Source organism: Tamandua tetradactyla, chromosome 25 (genome assembly GCF_023851605.1).
Source record: "Tamandua tetradactyla isolate mTamTet1 chromosome 25, mTamTet1.pri, whole genome shotgun sequence".
NCBI lineage: Eukaryota > Metazoa > Chordata > Mammalia > Pilosa > Myrmecophagidae > Tamandua > Tamandua tetradactyla.
In genome coordinates, this window is record NC_135351.1 from 36,364,784 (window position 1) to 36,391,090 (window position 26,307).

Genomic DNA, 26,307 nt, shown 5'->3' on the forward strand with positions numbered 1-26,307 from the left:
ACCTCCTCACCTCCTCCTCCTTCTCTCTTCCTCACTCTCTCTCTTTCTCCTTCCCCACCCCTCCTTCTCTATCATTATTTTCCAGAGGACTATTGGCTCATCGTTTATAGGAGACATGTCCCCTTCATGTCAACAACTAATGGTTTCTGAGAGTAGCTTGTTACTTGAGATTGTCTGTCTGTACTCATCAAAATCTGCTTCCTGGAGACCTAGCATAAAAATCTAAATCATACCTCCAACAATAGATCTAAAATGTGAAGGACTTGTCTATGTAATAAATGCATTTGATTTAAAAATTAAACAATAAATGTTCCTATTTCAATACTACCAGCTGGGACATTTTATAGGGTCTCTAGGAAATCATTTTGATTCGTAAATCTCCAAGTTGTGTATCCACAAAAAAAATCATGAATTTTATGATTCTCCAACCTCCAGAAAGGGGTCCAAACCCAAATATCCCAATTCGTTAAAACTTAGATGAAGCTCAATGAAATTGAATGGCTTCCTCTGACTCTGAAGCTTTTACTGGTCAAATCTATGCTACTGAAAATCAATTTAACTGCTTAAGGATAAGCAGTTTCCCTTCCCATTGGGGTGATGACAATGTTTTGGAACTACTTAGGGGCAGTGGTTGCAGAAATTGTGAGTGTACCAAATGCCACTGAATTGTTCACTTTAAAATAGTTAATTTTATTTTACACAATTTCACCTCAACAAGTTAAACAAGTTAAAAAACAAAAACAAAAAAATAAAACAGTGAATTACTTGGGAAATTATTTTTTTTAACGTATATTGAAATCCCCCTTCATCTGAAATATCTAGAGAACTAAGCCAGAAATATATTTTCAGCTTGGACCCATGGAGTAGGATTTCAAGGAAGAGGAGGGAAGTAAAAGACAAGGAAGAGAAACTTCAACAGCCTAACAGCTGACCAATAATATTGTCTGAATTAAAATACCACACTGTTGGGAGCAATTTCATGTCTCTGTGATTTAAGATAAATGCATGTCATCTCTGTCAGAAGGGTTAAGCACGGCTTAACTAATAAAGGTGCTTGTGAAACATTTTATCAGTATGTTGTATCCCATAAAATACTGTGTGAAAAGCAAATTGCTAAACACTGCCTCTTAGCTGTGGAATCCTCTTAAATTTCAACTGGGTAAGGAGTCTTGAAGCAGGCCAGGGCATCTAAAATGTCCCAGTCTTCACGTTCTCCCTTTAGGGAGAAATTTTAATTGTACTTTAGTACAACAAACCCCAAGAGTGGAATTGGTTCCAGGTAACTGGAGGGGTCATTTAATTTCATTCCATGTGGGTGGAAAAGAAACACTCCAGAAATTCTCCACAGCCTCTTTTTTTTCCTCCAAAATACCCATGCCCCCACTTTTCCTCTCCACCCCTCTTTCCCTTCTGGGTCTCAGCGCCGAGCTTATGACAGGGCTCTGGCTTGGTTCTGGCACTTATGTGGGGACCCGGATGGGATGGGCAGGGCACATCCTGGAGATGAAAGTTCCAGAGTTTTTCCCACCCTAGTTGTGGCTGACGGTAAACCTTGTCAAAAATGTGCTGTTATGTTGGACACATTTTTAAAGGGTCTGCAGTGGTAACGGATACTCCAAAGACAATGCATCTTTGTGCCGGGTAGCATTTTATTTCAAAGTCTGACTTCGCTTCCCAGTTCTGAAACAGAGAAAGAAAAATAGGTCTGCCGCTCTTTCCCACTGCATCACTCCTTTCTCAGAAGCTGCAAAAAAAAGAATTTTTTTTCATAGAAACTGCACATAGCGAATGAGTCAGGAAATTCTGTTTAATGTCTTGACATTGCAGACTTATGCCAGAAGTGCTGTCCTGGTATTAATCTGTTTGGGAATTTATGGGGATCTGTGAAAAGCAGAGACAAAACTTCTGAGCCCGGTAGTCTTTCTTTTCTTGCTCTTGTAATACACTGCGAAGTTGGGTGTACAGAGGAAGAGCTTGGGGCCAGGCTGTCTTTGGGGCTGATGGAATTAGTTAACAACTCCAGGCAGATGCAGAAATCTTAGCTTTCATCAAGAAGATGCTTGCTCTTCAGAGTCATGGTGCTAAAAGCACAGTGGAGGCAAAGCTGAAGAAAGAAAAGTCAATATTGAACTCTCAGGGGGATTTAAGGAAGCTCTTTCCCTTTTCCGAGGACAGTGCCACTTCTCAGACTGGGAAGCGAATGTTAGGTGTCTTGTTTCCTCGCATCTTTGCCCCATTTTGTCCCTGACTTCAGGGAATGCCCAGTCCCCATGCGACGTGGGGGTGGCAGAGCGCTGCCACCGAACTGCAAAGCATACTCACCGCATTGCTCCCATGAAAGCCCTGAGTTCTGTGATCTTCTGAATTACTCATTCTCAGAATGTGTGCCCATCCTTTTCTAACGGTTTTGCTTTATTGAACAAGTTTTGCAGTTTCCTGGGGGCTCCTGCTGCTGCTTTCTTGCATAAATATTTTTAATCTTTTTCCAGCAGATATCTATTTAGCAGCACTTCTGTAACAGGCCCCTCAGAAATGCCTGTCTGGCAGCAGAGAAGTCTTCCCGTCGTCCTGTTTTCCGGGTTTAGATCGCCTGTCTGGGTAACTGGAGTGACAGCTCCTGTGCTGGGGACTCTGCACTGCTCTGAACAGTCCATCCCTTTCCTTTGAACCTGTTCCTGTGCTCATCTCCATTTTCAGTGCTACTGGGAAGGTGCAAATAATTTCACTATTTTAATTCTTTACTTAATGGCTTTTTAACCTTCCCATAGGCTGTTTTCCCCTTCACTCCCCTTCTTTTATTCCACTCTGGTCCCATATGGAAACTTTTTAAAAAGACACTCTCATGGTATTAGGATATGCAGGAATCTAGTTTCCCTTCTCCCCACCGACACATCAATGATAATTTCCAAAATCCTTGATACCAATCTGACTACGAATATATATTTCATTCTAGGGTGAATTTTAGATGCACCTCCTTTGAGTAAAGACTAAAGATGCAGATATTTTGCTCAAAATTAAAAAAAAAACATAAAAAGGAAAACACTGTTATTAGAGAGACTCAGTGACAGCTTGGGCGTGTCAGCAAGTGAAGCCAAGGGAGACGGGGCAGCTGCATGGGAAGATATGGGCATCCCATGGTTGTTCCCATTGGTGCTGGGAGGTGTCACTCATCCCGCAGGTGTGGGCATCCCATGGTTGTTCCCATTGGTGCTGGGAGGTGTCACTCATCCCGCAGGTGTGGGCATCCCATGGTTGTTCCCATTGCTGCTGGGAGGTGTCACTCATCCCACAGGTGTGGGCATCCCATGGTTGTTCCCATTGGTGCTGGGAGGTGTCACTCATCCCACAGGTGTGGGCATCCCATGGTTGTTCCCATTGCTGCTGGGAGGTGTCACTCATCCCACAGGTGTGGGCATCCCATGGTTGTTCCCATTGGTGCTGGGAGGTGTCACTCATCCCGCAGGTGTGGGCATCCCATGGTTGTTCCCATTGCTGCTGGGAGGTGTCACTCATCCCACAGGTGTGGGCATCCCATGGTTGTTCCCATTGGTGCTGGGAGGTGTCACTCATCCCCCAGACTGCAGGACTTCTGCACCAGACTCTGGGGGGAAAAGCACCTTCCCATGCCAACTCGAAAAGAGATTTGTTGTTTCCAGGTGTCAGAATGATGCCTGTGAGATATTCTGTGCAGGTCACACTTAAAGCCACCCATTCTCTGCTCTTAGGTCAGAATAAGGAAGAGAAGATATTGGAGAGGGAAATACCTTCTTTTTCATTTGACATAGTTATAACAAATAATTCATGGTTTCTGTCACAATTATAGCACGGCCAGGTCTCTTGGGTTGACTAATGTGGCAGACCTAAACACACGCAAGTTATCTTATGGGGTGGCCAATCCGCCATCCCGTATGGATCAGGCCATTCTCCCAAGTTGCCTAGCTGCGAGCCAGGCATTTTGACTAACAAAATACAGTACTTCAAAATTCCCCTAAGAAACTTGTTTATCTCAAAGCAGAGGGAGGAAGAATATTTTCCCCTTAGCTTGTTTACCAGCAAATAGGAAGAGCAAGAGACATTTTACCTTCAAATACAATTCTGACTTGTGATTTAAGTGAATTCCATAAAAAAATAAGGCCTAGTTAACTTTCACTTTAACTGTTTGCATAGTTTGTAAATAGTTTTTGAGACGTGAAAGCTTTAATTTTGCAAAGCAATTACAAAGCAATATCTTCATGCTCCTATTTCTCAATATGTGTAAGCCATGCGAAGCTTACTAATTCAACAGGCTAGTATTCTCCAAAAGGCAGGTGAAAAAGAAAGGATCCTTCTCTATTATATAAATATAAATATATGCACATCTGCATATCTATATACACACATACATATATACTTTTATTCCTAGTTTTAGGACACTGTTGTTCTCAAGTGTTTGTTTAGAGGCTATAATGTAATGTAGATGTGTAAACACCAGAGTTATGCACTACAATTGAAATTGATAACTCTTTTGCTCTCAAAACTATTCCACAGATATAAGAAAAAAATTCTACAAGTCAGTACTGATGGGAGAAAGTCTTCTGTCTAAGTCATCTAGGCCAAGTGGACAACCAGTGGGGAGTCCATGGGACAATGCCTAGGGAGCCAGAAGTTCAGTATTGCTCCACCAGGGACATCTTCAAGCCAAGCAAGTGGACCACTGAGGAGCTTTCCTGAAAATTGGCCTTAAAAAAGGATAGATAGAGGTAAAATTAGAAGGAATCAGCATTCAGTTCAGGAAATGAAGACCTGGTGGAAACCTGTCACGAAACTGGGAAGGAGAGAGAGACAAAAGAGCTGCCCCATAACATTGGAGAACTGCAGAGGGACCTTCTTTGGAGAGCTAAGACAGAGTATATCAGGTGGGGGGGGAACATAAATTAGTTCAAAGCATCACAAACACCAATGAGGGCATGCTCTATGTGGCCAGTATGCTGGGCACCTCGTTCTGGAGATGAAGCACACAGGCCCTGTGTGTTTTCTCCTGACTCGGGAGAAAAGGCAAGGACACAGTCAATGTTTTCAAAGCCCAGCGTAAGGCATGACCGTGAATGTCATAAGGCAAAATGGAATTAAAGGCCAAGTGAATAGAAGACTGTAGATTATACAATTCTATTTATATGAAATGTCCAGAATTAGGAAATTTGTAGAGCTCTAATGTAGATTAGTGGTTGCCTAGGGATTGGAGAGTTGAGGGAGAGAAGTGATAGCTTAAGATGGTTTCTTTTTGAACTGATGAAAATATTCTAAAATTAAATGTGGTGAGGATTGCATGTATCTGTGAATATATAAAAACCTTTAAATTGTACGCTTTAAATGGGTGGATTGTGTGGTATATGAATTAGATTTCAAAATTGGATTTTAAGAAGGGAGGATAATTAAAATTGGAGGGAAATTCTGAAAAAAATCAAAAGTCAAGGAGCGATAAACATTCCAGGGGTGGACTTTCTTCTCAGGTCCCTCACCCCCAGCCTGTACTCCTTGCCTACCCAGCCCCAAAACAGCGGGAGATGCGAAATACTCTTGTTCACCCAGGAACAGTGAAATACAAGTACAACTCTTCAGAGTACATAGGCTCCTCATTTCCCACCACATCCAAAGCCCACTTAAATGTGGGGCTCGATGGGTCCCAACTTAGTCTTAGGAGAATTGTGAGCTTTTGAATTCTTGTCCAGCTTCTTCTCTGGACAAAAGAGTTTCAGCCCCCCCCCCAAAGCACAAACGCATGGATAAAAATAGTAGGCATTCAAGCTCTCTGAGGCTCTCTCATAAATAACAAAACAGATTGGCACCAGATAGTTCTTACCAGAGACTAGAGCATTTACAAAGTTCTACCATTTGAATTTATTTCAAGCAGTCAATAAATAAATGGTTTCATGCTATTAAAAAATGGAGAAAAGAAACGACTACAAACAAGTGTTTCTACCTCCTGCAATTTGGTCCATTTCCTCAGCTCCCTTCTCAGAGAAAGATGCAATTGTTCACTTGATGACCCTGGTACCCAACATATTTTCTTTGGGGCCATCTTTTGAATATTATTTTTGCATAAAGCCAAGTAAATGAATGGGGAAGTTGAAAAACATAATCAAAATGTTATATTGACACCATTACAGATTTTCCAAATACCAAAAAACAAGAAATGAATGGAAATGAGTTTGCCAAAGTGAACATTTTATGCATTTTTATATAGGGCATATTCCCAAATGGAAAAAAAATACACTTGGGGAAAATAAAATAACTCAAAATTTATTGAATATTTTTTATTTATGACATTTATTTGTCACATTTAGGCATAATCCTTACTCTTGGGGCCTAACTTTACTTCTTTGTGTGTGTCTTTTTATCCGTTCCTTATTTACTGCACCAAGCACCCAGAAAAGGCATTTTCAGCTATTTCGTAGAAACTACAAATATTTTGCCCAACCACGGAGTCATCCATCTTTCCAGCTTGACTATCTTCGTGACATACAGTTATTGCTCATGATTGCTGAGATGCAGCAATACACTAAATGTGATTGTTCAACTAACCCAGGCTTCTATATTAATGTTGACCTGGAATGACCCAGAAGTGACTGTTTATTTTGTTCCATCAGAGATCCCGCGTGGAATAGTACCATTTTGTACCATTGGGAAATATCCACCTAAAATATCCCTTTGCTCTTTCCATCGGGTAGGGAACCTATCTCTTCTCATGTGATGTGAAAGGCTGAACCAGTATGGAACATCAGTGTTCAGGGAAAGGAGCCATGCTGAAAGTTCTAGAAAAGGCCCAGAAAGTAATCTTCTGTAAAGTTGGGAATCGCTTACTGTTAAACATTTACTACCCACCTAAAGGTCCTCATTTAGGAATTTGTAGAACCTGTGCTTTTAATTGAAGAGGTGGTAGGGACATGAGATGGCTTCACAGATATTATTTTAATGAAGTTAAGCTTTGTATCATTACCTGTTTTTTTCTTTTGGGAACCTGAATTGTGGGACTTCCCTATAGAACATAATGAGAAATGCAGCAGTATTTTATCACACTCTTAATCCTGTCAGTAAATTCATGGTAAATATTTTTCACAGTAGTAAATTTTATTATTTTTGTAGTTTTGCTTTTACTCTCAATATAAAAATATGTTGATAAAGTCCTTCTTCAACTCTGATTTGGCCAATCCAAGAAAAAAATGTGCCAGCCATCCTTCTGAGTCTGAACTGGGCCATAGGCAAGTGTTCTGCCATTTACTCAGTATTACTTCTCATCCTAGGACTAAAGACTCTTTATCTTTCCCCACAGGCACGCTAACCTCCCTGTCTCCCCTTCCTTCATACCCTAAATTCCCTTCCTCCAGATGAACCATGACCTATTTCCCATTTGCTGCTCTCACCCTTCTTTGGCCCATTCTGTGAGAAGTTCATTCTTATTCCTTATTTATGCCTTTTTATTTTCCAGCCAATACGTTCTGCAAAGCTTTTCCTAACTCACCATCATGGTGATGATCCATTCACCTGGCCGAAGTGCCCAAATTCAAACAAGACAGAAGTCATAACTGCCCAATGATGGTGCATGTTACAAACATTTGCTTTTTTGTTCCTATTTGCATTTGTCTTTCCATCTCATCTTCATTTGGCTGGATGACTGGGAGAATGTGGGCTATAACTCAGTGGTTCTCAACATCTCCTTGAAGGCACTGGGGAAACTGCATAAACACCAGTACCCAGCCTCACTGCACACCAGTTAAATCACAATACCTATCTGAAAACAGTTGACAATAGATGGTCGTAGAACAGAGTAGATGTTAGTTGAATTTCCTTTTCCTCTTCACCTCGGGCTGAAGAGGGAAACTCTTGACCAGTTTAAAACTACAGTGGAAGGAAAATTGAAGAAAATGTCTTGGTTCCTAGTGAGCAACTGCTGAATCCTATGATGAGAAGGTTGAAGGAGAGAAAGTAATAGCTTATCTTTTCCAGTCACCACCATGTCAGAGAAATTAAGAGCATTCTTTTTGTTCTGAGTACAGGTTTCCATGACCCAAGCCCACCCCCCTGAACCCCTGCCAGTGAGGAGAAAGAGTCTCTAAAGATTGATTGATTCTCTCAAGAAGCTTATATTCTAATAAGTCAAAAATAGGATAAACTGTGTTTACTGGTTGTCTCCAAGGTAGTATTGTCGCCATTGTGTAGGTCAGAGTTTCCCAACTAGCATAGTGTAAATGGGTCTCCCCATGTGCTGAGATATTGGCTCCCTTCAGTTCCCCAGGTGGCCAGACAGGCTTTGTATACCTGAAGGTAAGCGAGCGACCCTAGGTACACTTACCCCAACATGAAATCAAATGCTATTTTCTAAGTGTGATACAGAGTGAAAAAGCCAAGAAGCCCTAGAGAGATACAGATGATGGAAGATGAGCCTTTGAACTAATAAGTAATAAAGAGAACCAAGTTGGTGTGCAATGTGAAAGAAATGATATACTGCAAATAAACCCATCCACTGGTTTTGATTAACAAACAGGAGTAAGACCAGCAGCAGCAGCATATCAGATATGAAAAACTAAGCAATTATTATCACAAAAAAAAAACTGTCCTCCAATGTGACCTGGTAGCATAAAATTCATAAAATTATTTTATTGCTCACCTTCAAAATAATCCTTAATGAAATAATATGTGAGTTAATGGACTTATAATTGCTTATCAATAAACATTGTTATTTGCTTATCAGTTCCAAATACTATTGTAGTATATTTGGATGATGTTTTCAGTTTCGATTCTCAAATTCAGAGAGATTGCAATCAAGCAATTGGGCTTGGACATGAAGAACCACTTCTCTGGGTTTAATTATCACAAGGAAGGAAGTGGTATGGTGCAATTCACAGGACATTGTTAGACTTTAAGAAAAAATATTTCTAAAAATGAGAGTGATATATGATGCCATCAAAACAGATTCAAGAAGGCTGGAAGGCTTAATAAGGACAGAGACTCTAAAAGACAAATTTGTTATGATGTATATTCATTCAAGCTATTTGGACATTTTTTCCCCCAGATGTTGGCTAAGACATTTCTTTCACTGTGGAGTTGTGGAGCTTAAAAATATATAGAAATGGCATTACACTGAGATCACAAAATATATCAGTAAGCAAGAGAAAAGAGGTTTACCTAAAAAAACCAAAGCAAGTGCGCCCAAAGTTCTCTGATGAGTTCATTCATATGTGTATATAAATAACATGCATAGAAGACCGAAGAATGTTCATCTAACCAAAGACAATCACGATGTGTGACACAAACCAGTAAGAAAGAGAGTCAAGAAACAGCAAAAATCAAAGGGTTTATCAAAAGGCTCTTTAAAGCAAATACTGAAGTGAGAACAAGGATGGGGATGGACCAGCAATGCCAAGGAAAGTGGCAAAATGTTAAGCGCAGAAAATTAAGAGGAGACAGTGATAACTCAGTGACCTTTTTATTTTTCCTCCAATGACTTCAAAGTAGAAACCACAAAAGATAAAATTTGCTTTTTTTCTGAGGGTCAGTGGAGCGGGTTGGAATGGAAGCCTAAATTAGAAAAGTTTTTTAAAAGCTGAGGGCCATTTTGTGAAACTTCTGGATCTAGTGGGTTGCAATCCCAGCTGTTTGCAGATGCATTAGCTAAACTCCTAATTTTCTAGTTTTCAGAAAACTAGAAAAATGCAAGGGTTTTCAAAGAGGTCGAAATAGCAGTTTCAGTTACATAAAAAAAAAAATGAAGGGGGTGCGAGGGTAGTTCAGTGGCAGAATTCTCGGCTGCCATGTGGGAGACCTGGGTTTGGTTCCTGGCCCCTGCACTTCCCCTAAAAAACAAACAAAGAAACCAGCAAAAACAAACAAATTCAACAAATGGTGCTGCCATAAGGCGATACTCACATGGGAAAAGAATGAAATGTGACCCCACCATACAGCATACAAAAAAAAAAAAAAAAGAGGAAAAAGAATGCATCAAATGATCTCTGTGGCACAGAATCTCTACTTTGGTTCAGTTACCAGGGTCTGAGTGATGTGTAGACGAGGCGCTCTGCATGAGGCCTGGGTGCCAGCACAGTGGGGCTCTGATTAGGCAATTGGCATATGGCCCAAGTCATCCTAGCATGAGTTCTTAAGACCCAGTCACAAGAGGGCGAGTGTCAGGGACTGTTTGTGCACTAGACCATGTCTCTTGAATTTGATATTTCATCTTCTCCCTAAGTAGTCCTTATTCCATTCCCCTTCAAGGCCTATCTTCCAGGTATGTACCTGCAATGTCCTGTTTAACTAATTTTACAGATAAACACCTGTATTTATATTGTATACTTATAAAATGGTGGGTGATTGTAAAATCCTGTGAATGGAGTAGAGCAGACACACGGCCACGTGAGGCCCAGACAATGTTCCTTGTGTCTCAGCACCCTGTTCTAGAAATGCGCTGCTCACGGACACCCCCAAGAGGTCTCCTACCCTGCAGAGAGATGAAACCTACTCGGGGGCAGTGAGAGAAGAGGGCAGCAGGAAGGGGCCTTGGAAATTGGCTAGACTTGCCATAACTGGGAGGCAGCATGCAGGATGAGACCTGGGTTCTAGGGGAAGATAACACATCCCTTTGAAATATATTTAATGCAAAACACTCGCCAGCACTCCATCCCCAGCAGAGCAGCATGCTCCAGCCTTTAGAAACATCTTTCAGGTCCCTCCCACATCTTCCATTCCACACAGACTCCCTAAGCTGTCTGCCATTCCCCACCGCCCCCCTCCTCCTTATCTCTCTGCCCTCATGTCCCTCCTCCTGCCCCCCACTCTCTCTGCTCCCACACCGGCCTCCTTGCTGTTTCCAGAACGAGCCAGGCAGGCTCTTCCCGTCTTGGGCTTGTTGGTCCCTTCTCCTGAAATCTTCTCCCCCATGTTCTCACGCCCCCCACCCACTTCCTTCTCTAATGCCCTGGTGAGGTCTTCCTAGACCCCCTGCCTATTTCCGCTGCATCCCCAGCCCCCCTCCCCACACTCCCTCCCCCTTCCCCACTCACAGTGCCCCTGACACTCACACACTTCCCCACACCACGGGATCTGCTCATTTTGTCTGTCCTCTCTGCTAGGGTGTGAGCCCCTGGAGGGCAGGCAGTTTGCTCTGTGTTGTGCGCTGCTGCATTCCTGGAATAGGGCCAGGAAGAAAGATTGTGGAATAAATGGATAAGAAAATCCAACTGCAACCCAGAAAAGAAATTAGAAGCAGAGGCATGGCCAGAGAGTGATGGGGAGGCAGGGGCTGAGGGGGCCCAGGGCAGTGGAGCTAGGAGACCACGAAGCTCCTTCCAGAACCATGGCAGGGATCAAAGTCTTTACATTTAGAGAGAGAGTCAGTCTCCATCATTCATGGGCTTTGCATTGGCAAATTCGCGTGCTCACTAAAAACCAGCACTGGTGGTGCCTGCGCCATCATTCGCAGGAAAATGCTGCTCTCCCAACACGTGGCTGCCCAGGTGTGGTCAGGCAGTGCCTCTGCCTGCTGCCTGTAAACATGCGTCCTTTCCGCGGCCCAGCCGTGCCACAGTGGTGCAGTTTTGTGCTCTTTGTCTGCGATTTTGCTTTTATGGCGGCCAGCATAAGGCTGAGGTGCCGTCTCGTGTCCCTAAGCACACGAAGGCTGCGACGTGCCTCAGCAGAAAACACGCGTGCTGAATGAGCCTCGTTCAGGCTGGGGGTACAGGGTTCTGCCTGTGCGTTCCATGATAATGAATCAACACTGCCCATCAAATAAGGTCTCTTTAAACAGCATCACGCATAAGACAGTGTTATGCATTGCTCGGTTGAGGAAAGTGCTGTGGCCAGAGCCTGGCAGGAGTCTAAGCCTGTATCAGAGCAGAGGTTCAGTCTTTGCTGTCAGTGCCCTGAGGCTCTGCAGAAGTAACAACACAGGCAATGAGAACCAACCACACACACACGTACACACTTGCACACACGCATACACATACATGCACACACAAGCTCTGTACAGAGCAATATATACGCTATTCGTTTTCCCCAAACAGGCGCCTCAGAAGATCCTTGAAAAGCATGTTTCAATAACAAATGTGTTTGGGAGCTGCCACATGATCTCACCTCATTGGATACTCACTGTACACGTGAACAGACTACAGCATCTTGGAAATCCTGCATTTAGCCAAAGCTAACTCCCAAATGTGTGCTCCCAACCACATTTGACCACAGTACCCTTGAGTTCACGTGCTTAACTGCACATAAAAGAAGCATATGTGAACACACTTTGACCTAGATTTATAGCAAAACCATTATTTATGTAATACATAAAGTATAAATAATATAGAATTTATATAATATATTGTATTTAATATTTATATAGCCATTTCAATAAGTATTGTATTAATAATGAAACCTTCTTACAAAGGGACTTACAAAGCACTTTTATTCATGGCACTTCATTTGATTCCCACCTTCTGTGAGATCTCCAGGGCAGATATTATTGTCTCTATTTAATGAAAAAGAAGTTTGAATGAAGCTCAGAATGGTTAAGACTGCCCAAGGTCACACCGGTAGAATATAACTTCTTATGCTATTGATGTCTTCACTTAATGATGTAGTTTTAAAATGCTATGCAATACCCATCCTCCCTTACCAATATGTCACAGCTCTCATTTCTAGCCAATACCTATTGGAACTGGGATTTTAACACATTATCCAAGGGCACAGGCTGCGGGGCCAGTCACCTTGGTTTCTAGCCTGGCTTCAACACTCACGAATCATGTCGTCGTGGAAATGGTCACTGAGAGCTCGTCTCTCAGGGACTTCACTGGGAAATGACAATGATACTAGGCTTATCCAAGGCAGCCGTTGTGAGCATTAAATAACTCAGTTCAAAAAAAGCACTTCAAACATTACCTGCATAATGTAAATGCTCGATAAATATGCCATTCCTATAGGAATATTACTAACAGTGTTTAAGAGCAACATAATATTCTGTAATATGGATATCACATAATCCATCCAACCGTTTGGATGCTGAGTCTAGTTGTTGCATCTGTTTCCTTCTGAAGAACAAACAGAAAACCAACAACCAGTGGAGCCTAAGAGTCTCCTGGGTGTCCTGGCGGCCCCGCAGCCCCGCGGGGAGCAGGCCCTCTCCCCCTCTGGCCCCTGAGCAGCTCCGGCGGGGAGAGAGTCCTGGCGGCTCTTCTCAGGACAGCAGACGCTGTGGACGTCTCCTAAGCACGGGCCATCTCGTGGGACTCGGACTATTTCCTGCCCAGGAGCAGCAACATCTTCCCTTGCAGTATTTTGGCAGGTTTGTCCTTGTTCCCGGCCAGAACCAGGAAGTTCAGAAGCACATGAAAACAAACAAGGCAGAAAAAATGCGTCTCAAATTATTCAGTGTTCAAAAAACAAGAAATTATTCAGTGGTATTGGAACTTGGTTGGCATTTATCCTATCTTATTTATTGTATTTACCGTCATCAATGTGCCCACCCTTTTCTTCCCAACAAATACTTTTCCTGGCAATGATTTCCATTCAACTTTTTTTTTCTCAAAATATACTCAAGAATAGAAGGTGGTTGACAAGTCATCACTATATTTTTGGGGGAAAAAATGTATAGGCACTTTCTCAGGACAATGTTCAAATTGTATTCTATATTCAATATCAGTTTTAGGAATTACTCTTGTTCTCGAGATCAGTGTGATTTTTTCTTTGAAATTCCTTCCCACCACTTCCATGATCAGAGTTGGACCAATTGCAAACCAACATCCAATGCTGCTTTTCAAAATTTTACTCATCATTCAAGACCCATCTAATCCTCAGCTCCTTAGTCAAACTTTCCCAACTTTCCTCCATCTGATGGCCAGAGGACTCCACTTCTGTTTCTCATTCCGGTCACTCACCTCAATCCAATGACATTTTTTCAATTGTCTTTCCACTTGCTGTCAACACACTGTACCTGGGAGCCACACCTTCCCTCGTGGAGGGCTCCCTTCCATGACATAACAGGTTTCTGGTGTTCCTCTCACCTCCATGTCTGCCTCTCTCTGTCTCCCTTTTAGACTCACCGTCCTCCAGCAAGACAGGAGTTGCTACACTTCCTCAAGACTGGATGATAAGCCCTATTTCCTTCTGGTTCTCACATTGCAGCCTGCTTCATACATGCCCAGAGCTTCATTTGATCCACAAATTGATATCTTCAGGCCAGTCACTCCCTCTGGGCCCCAGACCCTACATCCAACTGTCCAACTGCCTACTTGACATTCTCACCTAATCTTAGCAGCACTTGCACTCAGCACAGCTAAGACTGAGCAGTGAACTTGTTCCAGCAAACCTGGTCCTCCTAGAATTGCCTTTTTTCCATCTTTAGCACAATCATCCAGCTATATAAGCCAGAAATCTAGTTATTTTCCTTGATGCTTCCCTCTCCCTCAGCCCTTATAAGTAATCCCTCCCAAAATCATGCCAATTTTACTTACTAAATATCTCTAAGACCTTTTCACCTGTTTTTTCCAGCACCACTGCCATAGACCTTACCACCATTTTTCCTTCCCTGCTGGACTATTGCTATGATCTCCCAACCACCATTGCCCTCTCCAATCCACTCTTCATATGGCACACCAAGTTGTTTTTTTCTTTCGCAAATCTGATCACATCTTCTTCCCCTAAAACTCATTCCCTGGCTTCCTAACTCCCCTAGAATTAAGCCAAATTCTTCAGCCTGCCCAGTCACCTCGCCAACCTCATCTTGCACCGTGCCCCACCCTCTCCCACTTTGTTCTCTTTGTGATATCACCCTTCGCCTTGTGGTATGCCACCCTCCTGCCCTGGGACCTTTGGGCACTCCCTCCTCTATCTGCATTTATGTATGCAAATTGGGGTATAGTTCACCTCAAATTAACTCCTTTTCATTCTCCAAATGTCAGATCAAATATTACCTTTGAAGAGAGGTTCACAACACCTGGACAAAGCAAAGTCCCACTTATAATCTTTTTAACACAACATACCTCTCTTTTGGTCCATCTACCAAATTTGCAACCCTGCGCTTATGCATAGGATTACTCAGTCCCATCCTTCTGCTAGACTGTAAACTCCTTGAGGCCAAGGCTGTTTTCATGACTCCTTACTGTGCCAACCTTATATCCCCTGCCACAAAATACCGGGTACCTTAAATACCATTTATCCTAATGATCATTTATCAAAGAAAGGACATGAAAGAAGCCTTTGAGATTCCCTTTCTCTGTGATTGGTACAGCCAACCCTTCAGTCTGCAAGACAGAAACCCAGAAACCCAGGGATTGTCATGGACACCACTCTCACCCTCACCCCTACGTGCAGTCCTCGCCACGTCCTCTTGCTTGGCCACCCCTTCTCTCTCCTCCTTCTCCTTCCCTTCCCCTCCCTTGGCCGCCTTCCTCGCTTTTTCTCCTCCCCACCTCTCCTACTGTATCATTTCTGTTTCAGAAGCTGCATGTTCATTAGAGACCAAGTCCATCTCTTCCTACTAGCAATAAGTGGTTTCTGCAAACAGCATTGTTCACTTAAACCATTTGCCTGTGCTCACAGAAATTTGCGTGCTGGAGACCTGGGTTAGCATCTGACTCAAGGTTTCAATCATAGTTCTAAAGTGTGAAGGCTTTTTAGAGGTAAAAATTTATATTTGATTTAAAAGTTGAACATTAAATGTTTCTCTTTCAATCCTACTAGCTGAAACTCTTTACAGGGTCACTAGAAAGCCCTTTTAGAGGCAGAAATTTCCAAGTTGCTTATCCATGTAAGTCATAAAGCCTCACAATGCTTCTAAGAGCAAATCCAAACCCCAATACTGCAGTGTCATTAGAAGTTAGACTCCGTCTGGTTTGTACCAAAGCGAAACTTCACATGACCCTCCCCTAGATTGTCCATCATCGGACATCTGGACCACAGCTTGTCTCCCTCTGCAGTTCCCCTCCCCACCGACGTCCAGCACCTTGTACAATGTTTTGCATGAGTGTTTGTTGAAATGAACTGAATTCGTCTAGGGGCTACTCTGAGCCTGCCCAGAACTGGCCTCTTAACTTACCTGATGCCTGAGGGCCCTACTGACCTGCCGGATACTTTTCTCTATAGTGGAGCCCATTTCTCCCTGGGGTCTAGCCTGCCCCACCAGGGCCTCGTGGGTTCCCGAGCCCTGGCATGCAGTACCCCGTTGTATTGGGCTAATCATGCTACTGTGAAGAAGCACCAGGATGAATGCTGGGCTTTCCTCGGGACATAGTTTTTGTACTCATTTTTACTGACACTGGCATGCCCAGTAGAGGAGAAGAGCATCGCCCGGATAGTCAAATGAAAGTACGAAATTATCATGGGTAGTCCTACCTAGTGGTTGGCTTGAGAATGGAGACAATGGCCAGGTGCAGCTGTAGTTTAAAGAGCAAGGGCTCCAGAGGGTTTTCAGCCCGATTCATCCCATAGGGTCTCTGCTCCTCTGTGTAATGGGGATGCTACACACACACACATCTCAGGGAGTAGCTCCCAGGAATAAAGGATTCCTCCACATGAAGTCCTGATCTCAGCTCCTCAGGAAGTCCAATAGAAAAGCTACTGTCATTGGGGTGTGACAGATGCGGGCATCCAGGAATAGCAGAAGACCAGTTAGGAAATAAGGAGGGTAGCACCTCCTTTTTGAGTGCCTTCTATGAGCCAGACACCATGCTAAGCACTGTACACATCAATGCATTAATAACATACAACAAACTGTGCTTTGAGAGTATGAACCTAGAAATAAAGAGATTTCAAGCTCACACTGGTGTTTTCAGGACTTAAGACCAATCCAAACCACATGCCCCCAACCCTGACTGCTCAGGCCATTCCCCTTTTTCCCTACCTTTGTAGGAAGACATTCTCTGTATTCTCACAAGTCCTTTTACCGCTTCTTAAAATTTTCCTTAGACATCCCTACTGCTTTTTGTTCAATATCATTTTTATTAGACTATGGTATCCCCAATGATTGAAATCTCTTTTTCTCTTATTTCCCCTCTGGAAAATCATCACATGAAAAATATGGATAGCTCCTGTAGACTGAGTTAAGACCTATCTTACCTACTTTAGAAAAGAAAGAAACCACTGTGACATAATCACTTTTCCAGCATTCAAGTTCCACAATGCGCATTTGTCACAGAGTCTTTAATAAAGTTGCAAGGGAGGACAGTCCTGTTTGGGGACTCTAATTTGATGAAATCACTGTTCTCTTGTTTTGATATAAAGATCAAGATTTCAGAAAATAGAAGAATAAACTTTTTTACATGTGAAGGAATCTTCATTTTGTTCATTTCTCCAAAACTGTGGTTTTGGGACAACTAACTCATGGTTTGCCTCTTTCCTTCCTACAATGCCCCCTCAATAGCCACCAACCCAGGAGTGCGTAGCTATTAGAACAATGGGCATGAAGTTTCCTCCTCAGCCAGCTCCACACAGGGTCCTTAGCGACCGAACAGGCCCAGCCTCACTCCAGAAGGCAGACCAGAGGATCTGCCCTCCAGATGGTGAATTTGGGTCTAAGCGGCCATCTTGGCTCCCATGTAGGATTATGTACTCAGACCCCTAACCTCTGCCTGGGCTTAGCTAAACTGGCTGTCAATACCATCCCATAAATCCATGGAATGATTGAGTTGTACAACATTCCTCCCCTTTGCTTGGCTAGATGAACATCTTAGTAGAAATCATTCCCCTTGGAAACTCCGACAGTCATCATCAGAAATCTACAAAGCTGCTGCCTGAGGCAGTGCAGTGTGGCTAAAGGTTTAGACTGAGACTTATTCCTCTGGGTTCTCTCTGTCTTCATTTGATAAATAAGTGGTGGCAGTGGCATGAATGCATGAGTGATGTGCCAAGAACGCTCAAGGGAATCCATTTCATGGGAGCACCTTCTTTTCCACCACCTATGGGCTCCTGGGTGATTTTTTCTTTCTGATCCTCTACCTTCTTGTGTGCCTTGCTCATGAGTCCTGCCCCTGCTATGACTCTCTACCCCTTGTTCTCTGCAACATTTTCCTATTGAGAACTTCATCATCTTCTCCATTCATCTCAGAGGCACCCAGAACACAGCTGTGGCTGCTCAGTGCCTACCCCTTTTCCCCACCCTGAAGTGGCTGTGATGCGCCCATTGGGACCAGCTTCGGTTCTTGCCATGTGGCCCCTGCTCCAGCCACTGGGCATTGTCTGCTGTCAGAGCCCTCATGCTCTTCACCAGTTGCATAAGAGGCCCCACAAGCGTCTTTTATTAACCAGAGAAAGCGCCAGATGCCAAGTGGGCAAGAGGTGCATCCGCCCGGGGAGGGTGGGGGCCGTCTCCCGCGCTTGGCTCCTGGGAGGACTGCAGCTCTCTGCCTGGGTTGGAGCCTTAAATACCTGAGGATGACCTGTTTTGTTTCCAGCCTGCAGTGGCAAAAGAGAAGCAGCCCTTTCAAAATAAGAACCCCCCTGCTGTTTGTTTCACTTGGGAACACAGTAAGGACAGACCGAGGGCATGACTCTCAGCTGTCCATGCTTCCTATCCTGCTTCCACGGAACCTTCCATTTGCCAGAAAAACAAAACAAAACAACAACAAAAAAAAAACACTGCTTAAATTAAACAAGGCTTTAAGACGTAGTCAAAATCGTTGTTTAGCTTGGATATAAGAGCTAAGGTAAATAGCTGATAGCCTGAGCTGGGACAAGGCGTCCAGAGGACACCACGGGTTCTGATCTTCGGGAGCGTGTGCGCATTTGGGTGCTGCTCTTACTAAGTTATTTCTCTCTTCTCGCCAGCCTGTTGCAGCAATTCAGTATTAGAAGGGGCTCATCCAGGTGGGGAGAAGAGAATATTCTATATTAGAAATACATGCTGAAAGCATCAAGTAATGTTACTACAGTAGAGCCTCAAATCACTAGAAGGCTCAAGACATGAAATGTTTGGCTTGTTTTTAATTGAACTTTTCCTGTTGAAAAGATGCCTACCGTGCATTATTAGCCCACTAACGACTGTTCCGCCTTGCTAAATATAATCTTTTTTAACATGACTTAATTGTTTTTCAAACAGTAATCTGCTACCCTGAAGGCCATCTTTCTAGTAACAAGCTATCAGCTTCTAAGTTTGTAATCCTAAGTGTAGACAATCTACACACTGGAATGGAATCTTCCCAGATAGGGCTTTGGAGTCTCTTGTTGTTGATTTGTTTAACTCCATTTGTTTGTTTAGGTCTCCTCACTTCTTGAGATTTGTCTCTTTTTCCCAAAAGTGGGGCACACTGTAAAAATTCAGTTTGAGAGTTTAAGTAATGATGCTTTCCATTCTGCTGAATATTTTTAAAATAATTACCTTCCATTTCTTATTTGAAAGTAATAAATACCTTGTTTGTTTCCTACTGTTACTCCTGTATCTCATTTCTGCTGGACTTCTACCTGATGGGGTCTCAGATCCATCAAGGGGTGGACTTCCCTGGGCATTGGGCTTCCAGGAATCATGACGACTACGTTTATTTGATTGGCAAATGGCAATGAAAGAATGTACTGGGCAAGAAAAAGTTAATGCAGAGCTGTTTATACCATTTTTTACACTGATAATATTGGAGAGTGGTTAAGAGACTGGCTTTGGAGCCCCAACTAGCTCTGTGAACTTGGCCATCTCATTGACTTTCCACTGGCTCCACTTTCCTCATCTGCATCTACTCCACTGGGTTGTCAAGTGGATGATAGCAGAGAACGTGTAAAATGCTCAGCCAGTGTAACTGTCTAATGTAAGGCAGCTAAGCATCATTCCCTGCGGAGGGTGGGGGCCGTCTCCAGGGTTTGGCTGCTGGGGTGACGCCACTCCTGCTGTGTTTGCAACATTAAATACCTAAGGACTACCTCATTTCCTCACAGCCACCCCATGAGGTGGGCCAAACTGCTAGAATTATGCTACTTTATGTATTAGAAAATTGGCCTCAAAGTGATCAGTCTGCTCAAGTTCACACAAAGACGTGAAACGCCGAGCCTCTAGGACACATTGCTTTCTCCTTGACCCCTGCTGCCATGTGGGGTGCCCCTTGCAGCTTCCCTGAAGCTAAGGTCTCGTGTGATGTTTTCAGTCTGCCTTGGGCTCTTGGTTGGACACAAGGATCCCACAAGAGGCTTTAAAACTTGTATTCACACTGTAAGGGAGTTTCTTAAGAAATGCCACCTTCAGAACTCCAAAGGCAGGAGGCGCTCATTGGTGCTACTCAGAAGGAAACACCAGCGAGAAGTGAATTCCCAATGGTGAGCCCAAAACTCTTGGGAGAGGCCCGAAGTCAGCAAACCCACAAGCCCAACAGCTGGTTTTGTCCAGCCACCAAGTGACTACTCCATTCTATTCACCTGGTCTCATCTGTGCAGTTTTTCAAGCATCTTCCTCTTGCTGTCATTCATAAAACACAAATTCATAGGTAGGCCGTGCTGAGTGTATTTCATCCGAACATGCTTTATGTCTTCAGCAGACACTGAAGGTACAACTTCTATCATGTGAGGTCTATTCTGTTTCTCATTTTTCATTTTACAATCAGGTCAGCTCTCTCCGTAAGGTAAGGAAGCAGTGCTATTGAGAAGAGAGCTCTGTCCCTGAAGTCCAAAGCCTAGAGTTAAGAAATAGTCCTGCTAACGATCAACCCAAAACACCGTAAACTTAGGCAGCTCAACGAAGGTCAGCAGATCTTAGTGAGAACCTTTAAAGGGCCTGACCCCTTCCTGGAACTATTGGTGGAGACAACTCTTCTCCAAGCTATCACGTGGCTCCAATAAGGGGAACAGGAAAATAAACTGATGTTTGTGCATGTGTTGTAAGCCTCTAAAGCATTATAAGTATAAGGTGTTCAAGGGGAGAGCTGCTCAACTCCTCCCAATGATTTCCTTTTACCCTTGACCCTCCATCCCTGTAACTTGATCAATCTGACAGCGTGCTCTTTTTGATGTCAGATGAAAGTTCCAAAATATTTTTAAATGTACATTTCCATCTCTTTCTTCCTCCCCCCACTTTGCTTTATGTCTTGTTTTCATAAATTGTAACATTCTTTAATATCAACATGGCAATACTATACCAGACTAGACAGAGCATTGAACGAGACCCCATATGAAATTCAAGGGGGAGAATAACCTAAGGCTCACAATTTGCCCTTCATAGCCCCAAGCACCCTCAAGGCAGCTCTGGGAAGAACATTTTAAACACTGTCAAAGGCCAGAGTCGGAGCTGGCGGACCCTGCCCAGGCCCTGGTGAGCTGCAGGAAAACTGTCCCTGCTCTTCACTCCTGGGCTGGAGCCCAGTCATCTGAGGTCTGGGAAAACGTGGTTTATAGGATTGCATCCATTCCTCTTGGAGTGAAACTTTCTCCTCATTCAATTCTTCCAGCTATAGACTGGGTCTGCTGCATTTCTACCTCTCCTCTGCTTCCATAGTATATGTGTCAATCGGTTTCTATATCTACTCTTGTCAACAGGACATTCACTGAGAGCCCACTAAGAACCAGACAGCCCACACACGGCTCTGGAGGGGCGCAGAGACCTCGGTACATGCGGTCCCTGCATCGCAGGCGTTTACAAGGAAGTGAAAACAGCATTTATTGCCAGGCAGGGAATGTTATTTTAGATACTCCAGAAACGGTCCTTTGAAGTTGGTCTTATCTTCATTTTACAACTGAGGCTCAGAGAAGTAAATGTCCCAAGATCACACAGGTAGATAGTAATTGTCTGAGCCAGATCTGTACAAGCTGTACCTGAACCAAAGTCCTTGCTCTTTTATTAACCCCATGCTGTGAATTCTCGGTATTGTACCAAAATGGAAAAGGTACACAGACACCAAAGGAAACCTACCAAAAACTAAGTCACGGAAACGCTACAGTCTAATATCCCTACACGGTGAGTAAGTGTCTGAAGTGTCTGAGCATGGTCTTCATCTTGGGGTGAAGGAGAGAAGCACATTCTGAGCAGATTCTAAAGCAGATTAAGGTTATAACCCAGAGAAAAGGGAGGTAGTCACAGTGGGGAACAGCTGTGCTGGAAGCACGAGAAATAACCCCATGGATGGTTACAATTTCTCCTAAGATTTATTGCGCTGCAATCCCAATATACCATTTGTCCTATAAGACGCTTCATCTTTATGACTCCGGGAGGTATAATAAGACAATGACACCTTCGCACATTGCTAAAATTTTACAGACCCATCTTCCTAGCAAATTTAAGAGAGTGCTCTGTTCCATTTGCTAAAGTATTGCCAAGTCCATTGCACTTGGCATTAATTAAATATCCCTTCCCACATAGTGCTCTTTGAAGCAAGGTGAAAGGAAACCATTTTTCCCCTGACATCTGGTATTGGTTCCATTTGACATAACCGGTTAAAAGGATTTACAGAGGAAACGTGAACACACTTGGCAGAGCTTTCAAACATTTGTTTGGATTTTCTGTTTTCTAGGAGATGTGCGTCTAAGGGGTCAGACGGGCGCCCCTGCTGAACGCCGCGGCTCCTTCCCATTCATTGACTTCCGCCTGCTTAACAGTGAGTAATCAAGTGTACCTGGACAGGAACAGGCATTTTCTTCAAATAAAAGTCCTCATTTCCCTCTGAACTTCAAAACCTTCCAAAGTCCGCCTTCCCTCTTCCATCTCTCTCCTCCCAACTGGAACATAACCCTTTGTCTCTCGATTTCCTCACCAGTGAGGAGATTCTGGCCCTGCCTTCCCTCTCAGAACTTTAGTGAGGGTCAAATGAGATCAAGTTAGCTTGCAAAAGATGAATCTTAAAAATCTTAAGGCCCACGCAAAGGAGGAAGCTATGACATTCATTAGCCAACACACGGTCTCCGCCTGCAGCCATGTCTAGACCATTTGAGATTTGATTTGATTTGGAAAACCTTCAGGAAAATACTAGTCTGCAGCTGCCCTTAGCAAGCCGTCCGCTCTCGGTTCCTCACTGCTTGTCTACTGTGAAGCTGTAAGGCCCTTCCCCACAGCTAAATCCTTCTGGTCTGCGCTCACAGCTTCCTCCAGCGGGCCTGCCTCCGAAGCCCGTCTCCTTCTCCCTTTTCCCCCATGTGGCAGCACTGGTCAGGCTCTGGCTCATAATTCTCTTCATCTCATGTTCCTTTGGAAACCAAAACTGGTGGCCATCGCTCCCTCCAGATCCGTGTCTCCAAACTGTCTTAATTCTGACACATGCCTTTCACTTTGGGCTGGGGGAGAGAAGTTGGACGCATTTCACATTTGCTCCAAGTTGTCCAGAGTTTGGCACCAGATCACGTCCTACCTACAAATGTCAAAGTGCTGGGCAGCGTCCGCAGAACATTACTTTCCTTTGACATGAACAAGCTCAGCTGAAAAGGTTCAGTCGATTTACCCAGACCTCTGAAAATTACTAGGAGAAATTAGAACTTGCTATTTCTGATCCTGAGATGTGCAAAAGGACAGTAGGAGATGGACATTTTCATATTTCTCCTGGCTTGCCATCCTCCCATAACCGCATGCAGTATCTATGTTTTTCAGCTCGTTCAGAACCACAGAGGCTTGGGGTAACTCTTTCCATCCTATGACAACCTCCCCCAGGCAGACACCCCCCACCCCCATAAAATGCTTTCTGGAGAGGGGATCACATCACCAGATCTGTGCAGTCACGATTCCAGTCCAGCTCATGGAGTTCTGATCGAGGCTCCCGCCCTCTCCCGATGAACCCAGACGGGCTGTTCCAGCTCTCCCCGGCAGTGAGCCCTGGCTCAGGCTCTTTATTACATGAGGCCACAGGTGGCTTTCCATGCCCCTGGCATGTGGTCGCCCCAGCAGGACAAGGGTGAGCAGGAGACACAGCTCATTATCTGTTTAGACCAAGCCTCTCCAATGGAATCACCTATTAGCAGTCAGAGGGTGAAAACAACCCAAAAGCCTCTTTTCAATACTAGGTGAGAACTTACAGCCTGGTTTCTCATATAAAGCATGAACAATCAGGGAAATAGGAGAGATTTCTAGTTGTAATTCCAAGGCACAGAACAGGAAAATCTTACTTTTTGTTATTCCAATGTTGACAAGCAATGCCAACTGCTAATGGCAGTTATCCTTGCAGGTGGGATTGTGGCATTTTAAATTATCTATGATACAGGTTTCTGTAACACTTGCTTTCTTTACAATCAGCTGGTTTTACTTTTGCAATCAGATGAAAAGCTTTAGAAATATATAAATGTTTAAAATGACACTCAATGCAGATGATATTTTACTGATTGTGTTCCCTGAAAAACAGATCAGCTAATAGCAGATGCCATCGTGGATACCCCTCAGTGGCAGAATCTCCAGAGTCTGCCGAGAGCACCCTGGCTCCACCCAGCCCCTTTCCCTGGCCCTGGAGTCCCTCTGCCACTCCCCCCACTCACCCCATCTGTTGCTCGTGTCCCTCCACTTGCTGGGTGTCAGCAGTGTCCGTCAGTCCTGAAGCACCCTATGTCCCTCATCTTGGGGCTACACCGGGAGAACTCCCACTTGTGTTTCTGTCGGGTCCCCATGCTAAGGCAGTCTTAACTTCTTCGTTGCATTTGGCTTTGTAAATGGTCTCAACATTTTTTCCACAAATGAATCAAGTGCATCCCTAAACAAACTACCAGATCATAAAGGACAATCTGTCTAGAGTTACTGACCACTCAGCAACTTGTTCCCTCTAAAAGAGTAAATTAAATCGAAGGCAACATTTATCATCCCCCATGCTTAACTCAACACCCAGACAGGACCACAACACAGACAGGACCTCTGAGATTGCCCCTGATCTGCAGGACCATCCACCCCATAGTCGAATGTCCCCTGACGCCTTGACAGTGGCCTGAAACTAAAGCCGTCACCCCTTTGCTCACCTGGGAGCCATGGGTGTGTGTATGTGTGTCACCCGCAGTTCGGTGACATCACACACGTGGCTTAGTTCCCTCTCCAGGCTATTTAATTCTCTTTCCTCTCACTCACTGCTACTCATGTGTGATTTTTGCTTAGAGCAAAACATATTTAGTATAATTTATAACCATTTAAAAATAACCCCCTAAGGAACAATTTGGGTCTTTGCCCAAAACTTTTATTTGTGCCAGCTGATTCCAGTTCTGCCTGAGAAGTGCCAAACTTGTTTAAAATGAATCTTCATAGCACTTACCTAGATTTTGAGTGGAATTTTTCCAAGTGTGTGCACAGACCCAGGCCTTCATTTGCTTCAGGTGCCAGCAGTTTTGCTCTCTCTCCCAAGGTGAAATCTCATCTTGGGATTCATTTTCACACTATTTATGGGAAAGACCAAATCACCAAATCACCGCCTCCTTGCAGCCTCCCTTCCAAAATGCTCACAGGAAACACATGACTGCCATTTCCCCATCATAGTGAGATAGGAGACCCCAGCATTAGCATCCAAGAAGACTTAGCTTCAATCAGAACGTTTCTAGATATTAGATGACTTAGAACAGGGGTCAGCAATGGCAGTGCCTGGGCCAAAATGCCATCCCCCCCATGTCTGCTTTTACAAAGTTGTACTGGCACACGACCACACCCACTTGTTCACATACTGTCTGTGGCTTTCCCTACAAAGGCCATGGCAACTCCTGAAGGAGTGGGACATAGTCACATAGACCACGAAGTCACAAACACGCATATGGCCTTTGCAGAAAAAGACAGAAGGCCCCTGACCCGGGAGAGTTTTAAATAGACTTACAAGGGTTTTATGATGATCTCTATATTTGCATTCAGGCCAGTCTACTTTCCTTTCTTAGTGTCATTTTTTTTCTTTTCAATTTCTAGTGCTCTCACTTTACTTTCAAGAATGGACTCACATTGACCAAATTTACATGAGACAGAAGTATAAATAGAAAGGGACCATCTCTTGCTGATTCAGATTTTAAATTCCATGTTTCAATTTCTAATCTTACAAACATTTGTGTCTAGAAGAGGTGCCCCTTACCCCCAATTTGAGGGTATGACCATGCCTCTGTACCAATTGTCTATACAGAAGGGGACCTTAAATCCTGGCTTGCCTGGAACAATCCTAGTCTGCCCCTATTGTTCAGACATAGATTGCCAGTGCCACTTTCCCTCCCTAAGCATCCTGGTTTGGACAATAAATTACATGTCCAACTGGATGTATAGTTGCTCCTCAAAAGACACCCTCAGTTTAGCGCCTCCAAATGTCACAAGCATTACAGAGAATAGAGATTAAAAAGTCCTCTTAAGAGATCCATCCACATCAATAGAAATGTATAAGCCAAAGTTACCTACTAAAAGCCAGTTCCTTGCCCATTTTACATTTTATACAAATTCAAAGAGAAGCATCTACATGAATT

The 26,307-nt window shown here is 43.8% G+C and overlaps 1 protein-coding gene across 5 annotated transcripts in view; it reads left to right on the forward strand.

Annotated features, from left to right (window-relative positions):
• PDE7B (phosphodiesterase 7B) overlaps positions 1-26,307 on the forward strand; it is a 297,021-nt gene that overhangs the window by 191,359 nt on the left and 79,355 nt on the right. For all 5 annotated transcript variants that reach the window (XR_013168873.1, XR_013168872.1, XR_013168874.1 and 2 more), the window contains one exon: positions 22,434-22,517. Coding sequence is in view for 2 of the 5 variants with exons in the window: in XM_077144099.1 (XP_077000214.1) it covers positions 22,434-22,517 (84 nt within the window). In the remaining 3 variants the exon portion in view is untranslated. The remainder of the gene's footprint in view (positions 1-22,433; positions 22,518-26,307) is intronic.